Genomic DNA, 18718 nt, shown 5'->3' on the forward strand with positions numbered 1-18718 from the left:
CGAAGACCCAACACAGCCCAAAATAAATATAAATATATTAAAAATAATAATAATAAATAAATTAAATCGGTGGTATTTTTCCAGGATGATTCTCCTTCACTTCTTCCATCAGTAAGAAACAAGGATGACTTTCTAAGGTTTAGGAGGGCGAGCAGCAGCGTGACTCTTCTTATACCTTCTTGCTAGACTGGAAGGAAGCAGTTACCGAGTGCAGTAAGTGTTACCACAGTGCCTGCCTGAGCTCCACCCCGCCTTCAGGGACCCCTGGTCTGGAGGCGTAAGTGCCTCCGCCTCCATTACTTCCACCCTCCATTAGGAAAAGATAATGCAAGAGACATCACTTTCACAATAAAACATTGCACTTACACCACACCTTTCAACTCAGCATTTCCAAATGCTTTAAAAATCATTATTATTTTTATTATTTATTTGTGGAATCCCAGCAGTCTACTCGGCACTGGGAAGTGCAGTCAAAGCCACAGAGCTATGGTCTCAGTTACACAGCCTTAAACTGACGCTCAAGTTTCCCCCTTGATGTGCCAGTAAAAAATCTGAAGGTGGGTGTTTGTATGTGTGTGCATATCTAGGAAAAAAGAGAGAGAGAGAAAGGAAACTTATCTGTTACCCTGCCACTTATATAGCTGAAGAAATTTAGAAACGAGCTGTTCCATAGCATTGCTCTAATAAACTAAGAACCACACCAAGAAAAAAGCAAGAAAGCAAACACATAGTTTTGGACCTAAAATTCAGAAAATGGAAATGAATTGCCCTAATCAAGGACAACTACAATAACACTTTTAAAGGGTTATTAAGTGATGCAGGAAATAGAAATCAATCATGCTCTGCATATTGTTCCCTGGTCATTATTTCCTAGGTCAAATCTGCTTGACATTCAATTTAATACAGTCTTTCATCAAGTTAAAAGGCCCTGGAGAAACTTTCACTGGCCACCCACATTTTCCAACAGGGCTGTTGCCTGATCCACCTCATTTTTGTTTTCTGACTTTTTATTGTTATTGCATAGTCTGCCTTCTCCTACTGAAACAACTCTTCTGCTTTACGTGCCTTCCAAGATGGTGAATATATGCTGTCCATTCCTGTAATGCTAGAACCTGGTCCAGTGGCTGGCACATAGTAGGTGCTCAGTAAATGTTTGTGAGATAAATGAACAACACATTTTCATAGCACTCTGCAAAGCAGTCTAAAAGTGTGTTTGGCACATCCTGTTTCATCAATAAAGTTATAAGCTAAGACAGATCACAGCAAAGAAGAGATAGTCCAGACGCAGAGTAAAACATCTAATGAAATAAGGATTTAGATTGCTTTAAATCGGAGTGACCAAATGCATTTGTAGAAAGTATATGTTGAAAGTTATCTTGACTGGTCTTGAATTTAGCCAGCAAAGGTTTTCTGAAATAAGTATGAGTTCAGGAATTTTTGTTATAATGAGAGGGAGAAGTCATAAACTATGAAGTGTTCTAGAATGTGGGGTGGGGCCTCTGAGGAAGCCTGAAGGTAAAAATAGAGGTCAGTAATTGGATTTAAAATATCCGAAGAGGCAAGAGTCAGGGAGGTAGAGGAACGTCAGATTACTATCTATTCTAATGAAAGGCTTTCCAAGAAGATAAACACCCCCAGGTATAGAGAACTTCTTTAAGGAGATCGTTGTACCATAAGAATGTCATTAGTAACACAATTGGGGATACACTAAGGTAGGAATTCAGACAATAAGGGCTGCCACAATGTAGCCAAAGTGAGGAGAATGTTTCTTGGGTCCTCTGTGCTTGGTGGCAGCCACCACCCTCAGCAGTCCTGCATTATCCCCAGGCAGAGAGCTTAGAAAGGGCCTAAACACACACTGTAATCATATGTCTTTCTCAGTCTACATGGGGAGTGAATCACAAAAGGGCATTTCCTGTGCTTAGAGAAAGGTATGCAATATTTGTCTTTCACCATCTCAGATCAGCAATGCAGAAAGACTATATACCCTTCTGTATTGGGCTATTTTGAGGCTTAAGTATCCCCAGCCTCTCAGAGGAAAGATGCTGCAAAGCAGAGGAAAATATGGGGCATCTTCCAAAAGTGAGCGAATTAAGTCCCTGGAAGGTGGCTGGCCTCATCTCGAAACCCACCAAAGAATGGTAGCACAGCTAGAAACAAGTTCAAAAGTGCTTGACGACCCTAAATTAAAACAACAACAAAGTTCAAATTGTGGCTTGGCTCAAGCTGCTTTATTATATTTTGTATTTAGATTTCACACGTTTATATTCCAAAGTGTGATGTCTCTTTAAAAATGTAACTGTTGAGTTTAAAATCAAGAAGTAGTAAAGTGGCTTCACAGAGAGACACATATGGAAGGTTTTTGTTTTGGGGGGTGGGGAAAGAAGTTGATTTTGTCTTTAGTTCTGTGGAATTTCAGTCCAGTCAACACCTAGGCCACTCCTTGAAAAAAAAAAAAAAGAGGAAGAAGAAGACCTTTTCAAAAATTTAAATGACTCAGCATGCAGAGGATTTCTTGCAGACATCTGGAAGTTTAAACAGAGGCGTCCAAAAGGCAAGTCGAGGTACAGCAGCAATAGCAAGCATCTGACCTTTATTCTCATTTTCAAGAGTGAAATGGCTTATAGGTTTTTGAGGTGTCAGTGCCAGAAGGGAAGCTGGCCAAGGCTCTCATTGCAAAGATGAGCAAACCTGTGCTTTCCCAGGTCATCTAGCCGGTTTGCAGGTCCTATAACCCAGGCTGACTTTAGTGGTAAAAGGAAAATGGAAATAAGCTATGTCGAAGGCACTTGACCTCCAACTGGCTAATTATTCTAGATGGTTCTTAAAGTTAAAGTTCTTAGATTTTCAATTTCTGATGAAGGTAATTTCATCACAGAGGTCCCTCTTCTATAAAATTGTCAGTACTTTCTCACTGTCTTAGCTCTACCTGGAATTCTAACCATTACTTCCGTGAACGAATGTGTCAGTTCTTCAGATGAATGAATTTTCTCGTCAGCTCCACCCATACCTCCCGCATCCCCCTCTGCAAGGCTTGGCCCGCATTCTTCTGCTCCTTCCCAGACTCCTCTCTTTGCTCTCTGCTCATCCCAGATGCTACCACTTCTCTGAAGCATCTGGCTCAGTGTCCAGCTATATTCAGATTTGCTTGATCACAGATCTGACCCCATCTGAGGAGATCTTTCCCTACTCAGGTCATAGCCCTTCTTAGGCATAGCTGTGAAGGGGAGCTTGACACATACATACAGCATAGTGAGTGTAGAGCAGAAGTTATTCTTATTCTTTTCTGGTTCTTGAGAATACCTAGCATGAAGAGACATAGTTTACTGAGCATCAACCAGGTGTCCCATACTCTCCTGAATATTTAGAAATACATCCTCTCAGTTCAGCAACCATGTAAAGGAGGTATAACTGTCCATTTATGTAGCCAAAAATCTAGCGTCCAGAGGAACCACGTGTTTTTCTTAGACCACCCAACTAAAAAGTAGTGGGGTCAGTATTTGAATGCAAGTTTTTCTGAATCCAAAGCTAACTTCTATGCAAAACTGCTTCCCTTCTCAGAGTAACCCGCACATAAAAGTCACTAAATATTTGTATGAATGGACAAGCTAATGTGGGAACTGTTCCCTGCTCCAATCTGACTTGAAAAAAAAAAAGAAGAAATTCAGAATCTTTGGTGCCTCTGAACAGACATGGTCACATAGACAGCACAAGAAAAGCAGAAATGTTCTCAGAAGTTAACAGTTAAGTTGATCACTGGCAGACTACCTGGAAGTGATAGGACTCACAGGGAGTGACAAGCCTCGAGTCAAACTTGGCAAGCATTTGTAACTTTACAGTATGCACCTTAAATATTCTACTAACCCCTTATTTTCCCTTTGCCCTTATTTTCTCACTCATTTTATTTTATTTATTTATTTTTATTATTATTATTATTATTATTTTTGTGGTACGCGGGCCTCTCACTGTTGTGGCCTCTTCCGTTGCGGAGCACAGGCTCCAGATGCGCAGGCTCAGCGGCCATGGCTCACGGGCCCAGCCACTCCGCGGCATGTGGGATCTTCCCGGACCTGGGCACGAACCCGTGTCCCCTGCATCGACGGGCGGACTCTCAACCACTGCGCCACCAGGGAAGCCCCTCTCACTCATTTTAAACGTATTTTAACCTTTTATATGTAATGTATTTTTATACAGTAAAATACATTTATAAGGTGGAAGTATACATCAGTTTAATACATAATGAAAATGAAATTAATTAACAAAATTAAATTGGTGCTCCAATGGACAGAGCAAGTTCAGAAATGTTCACTGCATAGAAGTGGGTGGCTCAGGCCTCACGTATTACTTCATTGAATCATAGGACTATAATTGTGACGTTGTGTTTTAGGGAAGATTTGAAATGTGTGGCGTTCTAGAAGGTATTTAAAGATGCAGCTTATCCGTATTAAAATCAGAAAAGTTTAAAGGCCAACGGAAGAGATATGGGATTTTCATAGATTTTTTTTTTTTTAATCCCACTAAACAGTACAAAGATCTCTGAGTCTGAAAATGATTTTATCCTCAAATACCATAACGTTTGCAAACTGATATTTTAAAACACAGGGCTTCCCTGGTGGCGCAGTGGTTGAGAGTCTGCCTGCCGATGCGGGGGACTTGGGTTCGTGCCCCGGTCCGGGAAGATCCCACATGCCGCGGAACGGCTGGACCCGTGAGCCATGGCCGCTGGGCCTGCGCGTCCGGAGTCTGTGCTCCGCAACGGGAGAGGCCACAGCAGTGAGAGGTCCGCGTACCGCAAAAAAAAAAAAAAAAAAAAAAAAAAGAGGGGGAAGGTTGACTAAGACTGAAAGTTACGGTTTTCTCGAAGTTTTTAGCTAAATGAATATCAAGACAATAAAGAGAAGCTTATTTGATTGCAAATTCTGAGGCTACCAGATGGTATTTCTCTCTGTTGCCATCCAACCCTTAGTTGTGTTTTCTAATGATAAGGGAGGCTGGGAACCACTGATCTACTCCAGTCATATCACATGAGTATCTCAATTCTCAGAAAGAAATCCCTTGTCCAGATTTTTCCAGTTGTTTTTAAAGAGCAGTGATGTTGAGGCGACTCTCATGGGAACCAACTTAGTTCCGTGAATGAACCATGGAAAGGAACTCAGTTGGGGAAAAGGAGTAAGTATTTCTTACCAAATTGTCATTGCCGTCTGCTCTGTCAGTGGATGTCATTGTCTACTACAAATTCTCAAGGGCCTCCAAAGAATCAGAGTCAAGCCCTTCCTAGGAGTGTTGAAAGGAAGGGTATCTGGTTGGTTTTAACTGCAGGCATGTGTGACCAAGTAAAGCAGATTCCTGAAGAGTCTCCTTCCAGATGTATGTATGACATTTGTGCTTTATTCAAGCTCCTTTTGGACAGTGAAGACCCTTCAAAAGTAACATAATCTGTGTGGATCGAGGGTTTGTTACTCAAGAACCCAGATATCGCTTCCCAGTTACATCAATGAACTATACCTTCAGTTACTGATTTCAACTATAAGATGGAAAAATAAAACCTGACCCAACTTAATTTTTCAGAAAATATTGTGGCAAATTTAACAAACCTATTTCCCAATTCATGTGTTATATGACAAGCTACCATAAGCTTTCAATCAGAAATTGTCTCTAGATTTATTCAGAGACTAGAATTAATTTCCTTTTTTTTTTATTTGTTCAGTCCATGGAATAATGAAGCAAGAATGTTCTTTCCTCTCTGTTAAAGAATGTTGACTCCTATCTATTAAGATAGAGGGTCAGTGTTTGAAGAGGAATTGGAGTATGTATGATGTCTTAGATTGAATTTCCAAAAGTCTTTTAAGTCTTTAACATGCATCATAGAAGTCCAAACTATAAAAAACCCTGGTCTAAATTTATTTCTACAAAAATTGAATATAAACTAACAAAGCCAGCAACTTCAAATACATGTTCACTCTAAATTTAATTTGCATTTATGTTGGCCTACCCTCATTCATGTTAACATTTGATTCATGAGCTTCATCTTTCTGTGAAGTGTCCAGCCTAACTAGTCTAGGATGTGAGGGCAGCGCTTACCTTGGTTTAGATGTGCGTGAACAATGACTTCCCCTTCAAACAATCACAGTCGTTTTCTCATCAGAGATGGCCGGGAGCAGCAGCAAAGGGTGAAGGAGATCCATCATGAAATGTCCAGCGTCGATGTGTTCTCTCAATATACTTCCTGACCTTCAGCGTGCAGCCACACTCCTGACCCTCATGAGATGGAGCCTAAGGGGGAAATGGCACTGAGTACCAATTCCTATGTCCTGTTGTTCTGTGGTCTCAATTAAGTGCTAATTAATTACCACTGGCATCTTTGGCATTGCTTGTCAAATTGCATTTAGGAATATCTTTCCTGTGTTTAAATATCAGTAGTCCAAAATCCAAAGCTAAAAATCCCATGTGTTACTATACCTTTTTCTCTTCCTTTTCAAAACTGTGTTTTAAAACTCAACAGATGTATCTATAACCACTGAAGGTAGCTTTCAGATACAACAGACAGGAATTGGTATTGTCAATTTTGATTAATAGTACTTCATTAATAAACATCCTGCTATTCAGTCTCCACCTGCACTTGCTGATGTTGCCTGGAATCAATTAACTCATATAATTTGATTTATTTTACAAAGACATTTTGGGATGTGCTGTGCTGATGATAAGGTCCTATTTTAGTAGTTCTTGATTGCAAGTTAGATTGTACCTGAATGGATTTCTGTTTCTGCATGGTTGTGTATACACAAGTGTGTGTTTTGCAAGTGAGCTGGAAGGAAATGCTGCTTGAAGAAGTCTTGAATTAAAGAATTCATTTGAAAACATGGTGGGGGTATTCCCCCTGAATATTCTGACTTGTTCTGAAGACTTCCAAGAAATTCAGATCTTGCAATGTTATGTATGAAGCCATTTTACTTAGCAGATTAGCTAGTCTTCTTTTAAATCAAAGAACGAAAGAGTGTTACTAAGCACCAAAGTTAAAACACTAGCTAGAGCTAAGATATTAGAGCCAGATATTAGATTCAGCTTTGTGTTTAATTTTTTTTCTTTGCTTTGTTTTAAGTGTAATTTCTTTTTCTCCTCTAAACATTTGCAAGCCGTGGTTTCCGGATCAATCCATTTGATCCCAATTATGCACTCTGAAAACATTTCTTAGGCTTCTATAAATTCTTAAGACATGCTAAAGTTCGGTGCAAGTGACAAAGGCCAACTCAAACTGTTTAGGTATAAAAGAGAATTTATTGGATTACTTAACTTAAAGTTCCAGGATTAGATATGACTTTGGGCATGACTAGATCCAAGTGCCAAAGTATCTTGCCGGGAATTTTGCCTCTTTCCATCTCTAATCTCTGCTCATCTTTGGGTTAGCTTCGTTTTCGCTTAAAATCTTCCCTCCTGGCAGCAAGATGGCAGCAGCAGTATTGTATCGTATCAGCCTAGCATCCTCAGGGGCAAGTATGTTTCTCTTTTGCGGTAGGAATAGAAAATTCCCAGGAACAATTCTCCTTGGCCTGGCTTCGATGCCATATTTATTCCGTATTTGTTCCTGATCCATTCACTGTGGCAGAGGAATGAATGGTTCTCATTAGTTGGACTTGGGACATAAGCCCAACCCTGGAGGCAGGGACTGGGTCAACTCCACTCATACCACAGAGACTGGGAGTGGGCGAGAGGTTTCCCCCAAAAGGAAGAAAAAAGATGCATAGAAGACAAAAAAAAAAGAATCCACTTGTCCACAACAGTAAATTGTAACTACAACCTCTTATTTCCCCAACACAACTATCCTATATCTGAATATAATAGTATTTCAGTCAATGAGAGACGTACATGGAGGCTAAGTCACATTAAGCAGTACTGTTGTCTATGAATAAGAAAGGTTGCCTGTCTTTCTTCCATGCTCTCTGGCAAAGTGACATCAAGGCCTAGCAAGCAAAACTGAAGTAATACCCATCCATGCATGCATTCCTTCATCCATGTAACACTAATGAGTCCCTACAGTGAGATAGGACCTGAACTAGGCACTGAGGCTACAAAAATAAATAAGGCAGCTCCTTAAAGAACCTATATGTGGAAGTAGTATAGTGTAGTCACAAGAGATAAGGTTTTGAAGTTACATAGAGCTGAGTTTCAATCCCAGCTCTTTTACTTATTAGTTGCGTACGTGTAGACAAAGTTCCCATTCCTTCTGTGTTTTAGTTTCCGTATCTAAAAATCTGTGTATTGTAAGAATTAAGTGGGTAATATTTATAATTTGCTCAACAAAAGGCCAAGCACATAAGGTCATTGTTCAATAATTAATAGTCATTACTGTGTTTATCAAATGAGATAATGCAAACAAACCACTGTACACAGTGCGTGGCACATAGTAAGTGCTCAGGAAATGGTAATTGGCAGCTGTTATCGTATGAAATAGAACTTGGGACTAAATCCAAGAGGAAACAAAATTTTAAAACCAAGAAATATCTATTATGATAGATTTGGAAAAAGCCTTGAGAATTCATCCAGACCTACCCCATCTTCAGAGAAAACCCTTTATTCAGTTTAGATTTAGTAGAATTTATCTTCTCTTCAAAAGAAGTGTTCCCCAAAGCAACTGTCTTCCTTTTTGCTCTCATATTTCATCAGTTTACATAATATTTAATTAAATTATGTAATTACATTAATAAGTACAACTGGTATAAACTTGTTTGGGACTCTCTCCTGGGACTTCTCTCTAGTGGGAACAGATGTGCACAGTTGAGAGTCATTAACTAGCTGCGAACATTCAGTGTGTTGTGGGCATTGGTCAGTATATTTTACAGAGGAAATAGAGAGCTGGTTAAGTAGAAGTGAGCCACTGGAACCTCTGCAGTACTGTAGCGGTCTTCTGCGTGCTCTTATCTTCTTCAATGCCACTGATTCTTGAAAATTTTTCCCATATTAACTTGTATTTTTTAAACTTCTATAGGTGACATGATCAGAACTTTATAACCAGAATCTTAAGCCTGCCTTCTGGTCAGTTTTCCTATTCTATAGTCACAACTATGTACCGGGCAAAAATGTAATGTGAATAGAAAATGGTAGAACATGAAGGATTAGTACTTGGTGCTGCCCTAAATCCACTTCTAACTCTAATCTTAAATAATAGGTTATATATTCATTTCTTAGAAGGAAAAAATAGAAAGTTATCTCACACATTGAAATGACACTAACAACTGGGTAGAATCTAAAAGAAGATTAGAAGTTGCTTCCCATATATGCCTGTCCTAATGCATGAAATTAAGAGACTGTTCTTCCCATTCTTCATGGTGATCTCATGATGATTTTTGAAATCTATTTGTCTACTGTCTTGAAAACCTCAAAATCAGAGTGCCACAAAAATTGGAAGCATGGACAACATATATACTTTAAGATTGGTGGTTTGAGGGAGATTAATGACTCTGTGTTAAATTTTAAGTAGTAGTCATTAAAGGCTAAAAGCTAATGAAGTTCTTATTTGTAACCAGGTACTTTTGCTGAGAAGAGCATTAGAAGTAGTTCAATCCATGCCTCAAGAAGTTAAAATTTTATGATCAGAGTAGAAAATAAGCTGTCATTACTGCTAAGTCTCAACCAATGGGAGGGTGCTGAGCAAAACAAGGGGCGGGCCCTGGGATGGGTGCTGGAGTGGCCCAGCCCAGGGCAAATAATTACAATATTAATAAATATCAATAGCAGACATTTAAAAAAAGAAAGAAAAGAAGCTGTCATATAGAATTGGTCAAATTCAGAAGACACGTGCCTTTCGCTGGTGGTCTGTGAGGTAATTTAGAGTCCTAAACATTAAAGGCATCTTCCACTCCTCAACTGTATTTTAGACTATTTAGATTTTTCTCTAGTAATCACCGGCCACCCAGCAGACACTGACCTTGTATAGAATGGTTCACTATTAAAGATGACTTGAAACCAGATCAGTTCCTTAGATTTGAACTTCCAGGTCTCTGTTCGAATATCATGGAGATCAACTAATTTCACTACTTATGTGAACTATGTCGTATGTAGTCATTATAATTTTGAACATTGTGGTATAAATAACAAGTTAAAATTTCATAATTACTTTTGGTGAGAAAAAGAGTTCTGAGCCAAGGCACCTTTTTTAGTTTTTCTTAATGTATTAATTGAAATAGTTACACAATCCAAATCACGTGCTCTGTTCTGTGAAGACCTTATATTAACAGGCATTGCAAAGGTTGGAATGCCCTTCTTCAAACCAAGTTTAAATGCTGAGAAAGGCACTCTGGTTGGTCCCATTTCTTGATTCAAGCCTCTACCCTTGGTCCAAACAGCCATAAAAAAACATGGCCAGGTCTACTCACTGGGAGAAAAAGGAATATTCTGATGAGTGCTTATTGAGAACATTGAATGGGGAGTACTGGAAAAAGACACTGGAACAGGTTATGAAAGGGCTAATATGTCCTAATAAGGAGCTGGGATTTTACCTAACGGGTAACAGAAGGCCACTGCTGGTTTTCAAGTCAAGAACATTGATCCACATAAGGAGACTAAAAGAGCCCAGGTGCATGCAGACTCTATCTTGGAAGGCTCTGTAACCTGAGTTTGGGGAGAGGCAATAATAGTGGTTCAGGTATACTTAGGAGAGCAGAAAAGGACAACAACCTTAGCAGAAGAAGCTGGCAAATATTAGGTGATAGAGTCAAGTCTCCCAGCAACCCCTCTAGGGTTCAGAGCCGGGTTCTGGTCCTTGAGGGGGGGAATTGAAAGGCAGAACCAAGTATCAAAACCGCAAATGGAAGGGTCACTTGGGGAAACAGGGCACATATGGCTCAGTCCTGCTGCATCCTGAAATCTATGAACTAGCAGGATGCATAGGCCCTTTAGAAGAAACTTGGGTACAGCTGAGGCAGGCAAGACATGGCACCAAGAATCCCAAGGAAATACCCTTTGTCAGTCTGCATCATCATTCCTATTCAGATTAAAATAACGTGTTCAAACTTACAATCCTTATGAAATTAGAAACCTGGTGTCTCTCAGGTTATCAGAAAGGATTTATGTTTCATCTAGTTGTTTCTGGCTTGGCTTCCTGCTTCGGCTGAAACCACAACTCGTGCATTGCCTCATCACTTGCCAGTGTTCCCTTATCTTAACAATTCCTCTGCCTTGCTTTCCAAAAGCTCACTCCAGGACATAGCACTTAGTAGACATTTACTGATAATTCATGGAGGATGGAAAGATTACATGACACCCAGCCTAGCAGATAATTGAAAATTTAAACTTCAGTAATAGGCATTCCTATTACTACCTTGGTCATTCTCCCTACACCCTCCAGTAGGAAATTTTTGCGGGTTGTCTCTTCCATTTGGCCTCCAACTTTCCACCATGTAATTCTGCCCCAACACCCTTCTTTCATATTCTTTCTTTTTACACACAACCTTCATAAGTCCATTTCATTTTTTATACAGAGAATTTGTTTATCTCTTTTTCTGGCTGTGTTCTAAGGATTATCTTTCCAAAATGGTCCATCAAAATGTTTTGCTTGGGCTTCCCTGGTGGCGCAGTGGTTGAGAGTCAGCCTGCCGATGCAGGGGACGCGGGTTCGTGCCCCGGTCCGGGAAGATCCCACATGCCGCGGAGTGGCTGGGCCCGTGAGCCATGGCCGCTGAGCCTGCACATCCGGAGCCTGTGCTCTGCAACGGGAGAGGCCACAACAGTGAGAGGCCCGCGTACCACAAAAAAAAAGGAAAAATGTTTTGCTAAGAAAGAAAGAAAAAATGATTTTTTTCCCTTAAGAGGAATTCTGCTACCAGCTATTAAATAAGACTTTTTCCCCAGTATACGTGAATCTGTAAGTTGAGCGTAATTGTACCTCCTTTTTACCTAAGAATGGATTAATATATCTAAACTGACCTGCAGATAGTCTACTGGGATACCCTGTATTATGCTGGCCCTTCTGGCTATCACTGTGTGACAGCATATTAGAAACAACAGTCATGTCAGACCCTACCTCTTGCCTTTCCTCTTGACAATTTATAGATCCGATGCTATTTAGACAGGTGTAGAAGTAATCTCACCAGTGAGGCAATTCCCTTGGGCCATTATACATGCAAGATATTTCAATTCAAAAAGGCTATTGGAGGATTTCACTGAGAGCTCCAGTAAAGAAATTCCTGAAACTGCAGTGCTGAAACTAGTAAAAGGGCTCTGCCACAAGAAGCACTCTTCTCACCAAGCTGTTGATACCATTTGAGAAATTTACATCTTGAGACAGTATCGGATGGCGGTGATAACAAGCTCCGTGTCAGTGATCCTCCAGGTCTGTCAATTGATCTCATCCCAGGTAAAGCAAGAGCAGTGACTGTCTTATTGCAAAATAAATGCAGACCCCCAAACTGTCAGAAGCACAGCATGAGCTACTTAGTGCCTAAAAGCGAGTGAAATTCTATCAGAAAACCATGAACATAGGGTCTATTCAGTTTCCATTTCAAGGACCATATTTATGTGCTTGGGAGTTGATTTAAACTGCCTCTTGTTTTTCAAATACTCAAACCATCCTACCCATTTTGGGGGGGAAATACTGAAGTTGTGGATAATTGAGAGAAAAAGTCAAAACAGGCAAGGATCTAGCAGCTATATTCAATGTACTGTATTGTTGTGGAACTGCTTCAACACCCTGTCCCTCAACCCTCCCCCGTGTTTGTCCCACCACAAATACCTGAACCCAACGACGACAAAAACGTGAAAGACCAAGACGACTCACCCTTGCTGAGTAGCAGTGGTCCCTTGGCAACCATGGCGAAAACATCACCTTAGCAGGTGACAGACACTTGGGCCTTGGCTAGGGCATTAGTGAACAATATTAATAAAGACTAATTAGATAGATTTTGTTGAAATGTCTCCAAAGTGATGAGCAAAATAAAGCCAACCTAAAGAAAATATTTTAAAACCTCCCAACGAGCATGCTCAGAAAGAGCATTTTAACTTCTTTTAGTTTTAAAATGCTCAACCATTTTCTTCAAAAACTTGGCTTGATCTTCCTGATTCAGTGATAACTGAAGTCATGCCAACTTTGATGTTTTTAGCTTCAGCTGTTTTAGAGCTACATGTGATTTCCCCTCCCCAAAAGGTTGGAGTGAATTTTTTTCTGAGTGAAGAAGAAAGCATATGTTTTAACCCTCATGTGCCTTTTTTGAAAAGGATGAATTAACATCCTATAATATTTTACCTTTGGGCTTAAAATACAGAGTGTGGTTTGAAAGTCCAGGAGACATTTTTCAGAAATCAACATGGAGACTCCAGCTTTCAGGATTAAGTCTGTGGATTTTGTCTGTTTTACCAAATACGTTTGGTGACTTGCGTGTCTGCTGCTATTGTTTTAAAATGGCAGCAGGGACAAGGCAGTTTGGAGACTTGAGCATGACGGACCACACACAAACCTAACTTCAGGACATCAAAAGAACATGACAACTAATATACAGAAACACTGGAGCATCTTGAATACATTTTTTTCTAACCAGATAAATGACAGAATGGGAAATAAAAATGAATTTAGAAAGCTTTAATCCACCTGACAGTCTAATTTTCCCTTCTAATTATAGAAATAGGAAGGAAGGAATAAATAATGAGAAGTTAGAGGCTGAGTGGTATCAAATATAACTAATCCCATTGAAGAAGAAGGAACATAGAAGAGAGGGTTGTCGGGGTTGCTTCTGAGAGCCATGTCTACATTCTTTTCTATTTTCAACCATGCCAAGGCTTCCCTCAGATTTCCTTTGGGATCAGTTCATCATTGGATTTCCATAGGACACACCAGAGATGGTAAGGAAAAGAAATCAGGGTAATTATGGCTGATACAATGATTAGCTAGAAAGTTAGACAACAGTCCTGGTAATGCAGGACAGATATGTCAAACGGCTCCTATAGTTGATGCAAAACTTAAGTGAGAAGTGGCTTTGGACTTAGGGTGGAACATTCCCCAGGTCACTATAGGTGGAAACATTGGATGATATTTGTGCTTCCAGATCAGACTTAGGTCATTTTTGCAGATGATGATGCAATGCCAAGTCTAGTAGTATCAGGTTACATTTCACTAAGTCGCAACTCCCACTATACTCTGGTACGTACCCAAAACTCTGGATGAACAACAAAAGGAAAGAATTGGTAAAGACATGACAAATGTCTCACTCTCTTACAATGTCAGAAAAACTACGGGCAGAAAAATTGAAACCAGAATGAAAGAAAGGTTTAAAAGGAAATTGAGTCTGTGTTTACAAAAGGATTCCAATTCTGGGTGAACTGTCCAACTCAACCAGTTGCTTTGGAGAAACATGATTAAAGTGATGACTGAGGTGTTTTGTGTCCTAGCCTCAGTTTCCTTTAGTCCCCTCTGAGTCCTGTAACAGCCAATCAGAAGGAACCTGGCCCGGAGGCTTGTCAGTGATAATAATTGAAAACATCTGTCCATGTAGCAAGTGTGGGAAGCCAAAGCAGTTCCCTGACAGAGGGAGTTCTCAGACAGCAAAGCCATAACCACGACTGCGTTCATATTCTCCTTCACAGGCTTTTCTCACTGCCAGCTGTCTTTATTCTCCTGCCAGGAAAGCAAGGGGCCTGGGGCTCTTACCCGGGCTGGGGTTAAGTGAGCTGGGACTGGGGGAAGGAGGGGGAAAGGCTGGCTCAAAGCTCTGGGTACAGAGATGAGGGCTATCTGATTGGGAACTAAAGAGACCCAGGACTGGGGGGAAAGAATAGCAAACAGAGGAACCAGTGAGGTATGAGAAGGACAGAGGGATAACAATGTAAGAAGAGTTCATATTCTGCACTCAGAGGACCTGGCTTTAAATCTTAGCACAACCGTTTCTGTGTGACACGGAACAACCTCCATGAGCCTCAAGTTTTTCATCTTTAATATGGGGATAATAATAGTACCTATCTCATAAAGCTGTTGTCAGGAAAAAAATAAGATGATGCATTTGAGTGGCACAAGGCAAGGACTGAACAAACATTAGCTCCTTTATCAGAGAGAAGATGGCTTGCCAGACAGCACTTGACGTTTAGAAAAATAGGGGCAGAGACTTCGACTGGAGGGCCTGATACCTTGGTCATGAGTAGTGCTGTTCCTGACCATGTCTATCTGTCTTAGACTGACACACTGACTGTCTTAGACAGTTGCCATGTCGTTGCTGCAAATATGGCTCATCCCCTGGCTGTAGCCTTTTAAAAACTACTTTGCCAACTTGTGTTGCTTAACTTTTTGTGATCTCAGTACTGACTCTTTCTGGTAGCTTCTCTCTGACCCTAGAGCCATGGTCTGGGCTGCACCAGCTTCTGTCTGATCTGGCTGGCTTCACCTCACTCCTAATGTACCAAGGCCTCATTCCCTCTGTCCCAGCGGTTGGCCAGATCTTTCAGCCTGGTGTTGAACATATCAAGGGAATATCTGGTCAGAGGAATGCCAGTAGAACATTACTTCAGCCAATTGAAGAGAAAATTCCAAATTGTAGGTTAGAGAAAATTTAAAGCAAGGAAAGTTGGAGCAAGGAAAAGAAAGAAAATAAAGTTCCTAATAGGAAGACTTAGATGTTTTCCCTGCCTGCAGGAAAAAAAAAAAAAGCTTTCATTGAGAATATAATAAACCAATAGATTGAGAAAGAAAATATAAACAAAAGATCTTAAAGGGCAACATTAAAAAATGCCAAATTAACCAGGTCATTTCATTGCTTCAGATACTCTGTACATAAATTAACCACCTCTGGAAACTTCATTAGCAGCCACATCGCCACAATTGTATGTACAACTAACTCACAGTTATTTGATGTATGATATTCCCCTGGAAGCTAGAAGGAATAAATCCAGCTTGCAAAGAAGCCGAACTTACTTTTAGGGTGGGGCTTAGGTCCTGAGAAAATCTTGCTTAACACATGGGTGGCAAGAAATAATACAAAAGGAGAAACTTGGGGAGGCCAACTTTGTATCATTAGTTAAGAACAGTTATGTATTGTATATGCATCCAACATAAACACTTGGCTGAGGATGTTATTCCACTGACAGTGTTTGCCTTTCCTTATGGTCATCAGCTGGTGACTACTGCTACTTGGCTGCGAAGCACTTCATCCATAAAGAAAAGCACCATAAGTAATAATGAGTGTGAGTTTGTGTTCGTTGCAAAGCAAGAATTCAGCTTCAACAAGAGTTTTTTTTATCCAATTGAAATGAATCAAACTGTTTAACCTAACTGGGCTTCTATAAATCAGGAGTCTTGTCGTATTAGTAATCCTCCTAGATAAGGCATGGCAATGAGGCGCCATGCAAGAGTACAAATGTATAAACACAAAATGAATAGATTCCATTGACCCTCTTCTATTCCGCAGCCTTGTGCGTCTTCCCTCTATTATCACTATTCAATAAAATTACCACTTAACCACTGACATTAGTAGATCTTTTTAACCATAGAGAGACTGTATTTTTCCTTTCTATGACTTTCTCTTCAGTATTCATATACAACCAGAGAGAGCTCTGATCTTGTGATGATTATGAGTTAATAAAATAGAGGGGTGGGGTGGGTAATGTACATCCATTGGGAACTGGGTTTTTTAAAATATTATAAATATTGAGTAATTTCTTTTAAAAAATGAAGCAGATATATGTGTTCTAATTTGAAAGGACTACCAATTTATATCTTTTGTATATATTTCCTTACATCTCTTTCAGAGAGTTATCCTTGAAATTTAACTCATATATATCTACTTTGTCTACTTTGACACCTCTATGCAGCTACAATTTTCCCTTTTTTTTTCTATACTTACTTAAGGGCAACTTGGTTCAAATGCCCCCAACAGCTTGCCTCTCAAGTTTCCAGATTCTTTCTCATCCAAGAAGGCTTTGTAATTCTTCTATAGATGTATCTGATTTCCTTTCAAAATTACTTTTGCCCTGAATGGCACATTCCTGGCACATACACCACCATTCTCCATCCAAATCCCATGTAGACATTATTGATTGGTCACATCACTCTTTCAACTTCAGGGTCCTTCCCCACGGAGCAGACAGCCACCATCAGCCAGGTAAAGCAAACCTGTGTGTCATCTCTGCCAGAGAAGGTCTGTTGGTCCATTGCCGCTATTCTTTTGTAGGTGTTATGAAAACAAACACGCAGACTACAGACACACCCTTATGCTTCCAAGAGAACAGGAGGCTCGTGTCTGTTTCCTTAAAAATTCCCAGTGTCTGCCTTTTTGTTTCATTCTTTATTTTAATAAATAAATGTATGTCTTATAGCAAAAATATACATACATACCCTTTACATGTCTATTATATTTAAAGCATGTACACATATACCTAAGATATTATTACAACCCCTTAAATTTTAGGGTTTCCTTATTTTTGCAGCAGAGTACTATGCTTTCCATGTGTTTCCGAGTGTGTCAACTTTCCTTACAAATCATTTCAAATTTGAGGAAGAAAAGAGTTTAAGCTTTTTTTAAGCGTTAAATTGTTCAACAAGGACATTAGAACTCTTCCAGCCCAACTGTCTGATTTTCCAAAAGAGGAAACTGAGGCTGAGGAAGGCTAAGTGAATTCCCAAAGTCCTACATGCAATAAAAAGTGGAGCCAGGGGAGGAAACCAGGCTTTCTGTTTCTTTGTACACATTGATCTTCTACATCAATTAAAATTGTGTGCATTTATGAGACTAAGGCTTCCTCACTGAATCACCTTTTTCTCCAGGTTCCTATGCTGTGCTGGGTCAGTAAGCCTCAGGGATGTCTACACAGTTCTCTAGGTCAGTGAGATGGATTCTTTCTCATTTGGATGATGTAGACATTTCTGTGAAGAAGCAAGACTGCTCAACACAAACCTCATAACTCCTGCATTCTATTTTTGACACCTTAACCTAAAGTAATTTCACACTACCTCAAAAAACCTTTGAAAATGGAGCATCCACAGATGATATTTTGCACTTACTGAATTCTCTTTTCCAAAAAAAAATACCTCTAAATGTTACATAAGATTGCTGTATTTCCAAATTCAATTCTCCAGTCATCCTCTGTAATTTTTTTTTCAAAAGAAGTAAAAAGAGAAGACAGGGGAAATGAGAAAGGGAGAGGATTGACATGGAAAAGGGCTCAAGGGTTTCACTGATGATCTTGACTTCCCTCCTGGACTTAAGAAAGAGAAGCTAACAAGAGTGCCTGTGGGTTTCCCTGGTGGAACAGTGGTTAAGAATCCACCTGCCAAGGCATGGGACACGGGTTCGAGCCCTGGTCCGGGAAGATCCCACATGCCGCGGAGCAACTAAGCCCGTGTGCCACAACTACTGAGCCTGCGCTCTAGAGCCTGCGAGCCACAACTACTGAGCCTGCGTGCTGCAACTACTGAAGCCCATACGCCCTAGAGCCCGTGCTCCGCAACAAGAGAAGCCACCACAAGGAGAAGCCTGCGCACCTCAGTGAAGAGTAGCCCCTGCTCACCGCAACTAGAGAAGGGAGTACCTCATTTTTGTTCAGTTCAGCTCACTTTCTGCTTGAGCAAAACACATCTGGGTGAGGAAAAATTTAACCTGCCAGTGACCTATAAAGCAAAATCAATTTGTAATAACAGGAAGGTATAGAATACCCAAATTTCCTACTGCAATGAAAACAGGAGCAAAGTAGAAGGTAACACATCACCTAAACTCAAAGATTTTGCAATCTAATTGAGGGAGATAAAACA

The 18718-nt window shown here is 40.2% G+C and overlaps 1 protein-coding gene across 5 annotated transcripts in view; it reads left to right on the forward strand.

The window, feature by feature from the left end:
* The window catches only part of ARHGAP15 (Rho GTPase activating protein 15), a 616446-nt gene that overhangs the window by 580402 nt on the left and 17326 nt on the right, over positions 1-18718 (forward strand). Inside the window, exon 14 of one of the 5 annotated variants that reach the window (XM_024744108.1) lies at positions 6146-6670. The exons of the other annotated variants lie outside the window; for them this stretch is intronic. Within the exon in view, the coding sequence (XP_024599876.1) occupies positions 6146-6230 (85 nt within the window). The 3' untranslated portion in view covers positions 6231-6670. Of the gene's footprint in view, positions 1-6145; positions 6671-18718 lie in introns of those variants that run through there. 5 annotated transcript variants of the gene reach the window in all.

This window comes from Neophocaena asiaeorientalis, unplaced genomic scaffold (assembly GCF_003031525.2).
Source record: "Neophocaena asiaeorientalis asiaeorientalis breed wild unplaced genomic scaffold, Neophocaena_asiaeorientalis_V1.1 scaffold11, whole genome shotgun sequence".
NCBI lineage: Eukaryota > Metazoa > Chordata > Mammalia > Artiodactyla > Phocoenidae > Neophocaena > Neophocaena asiaeorientalis.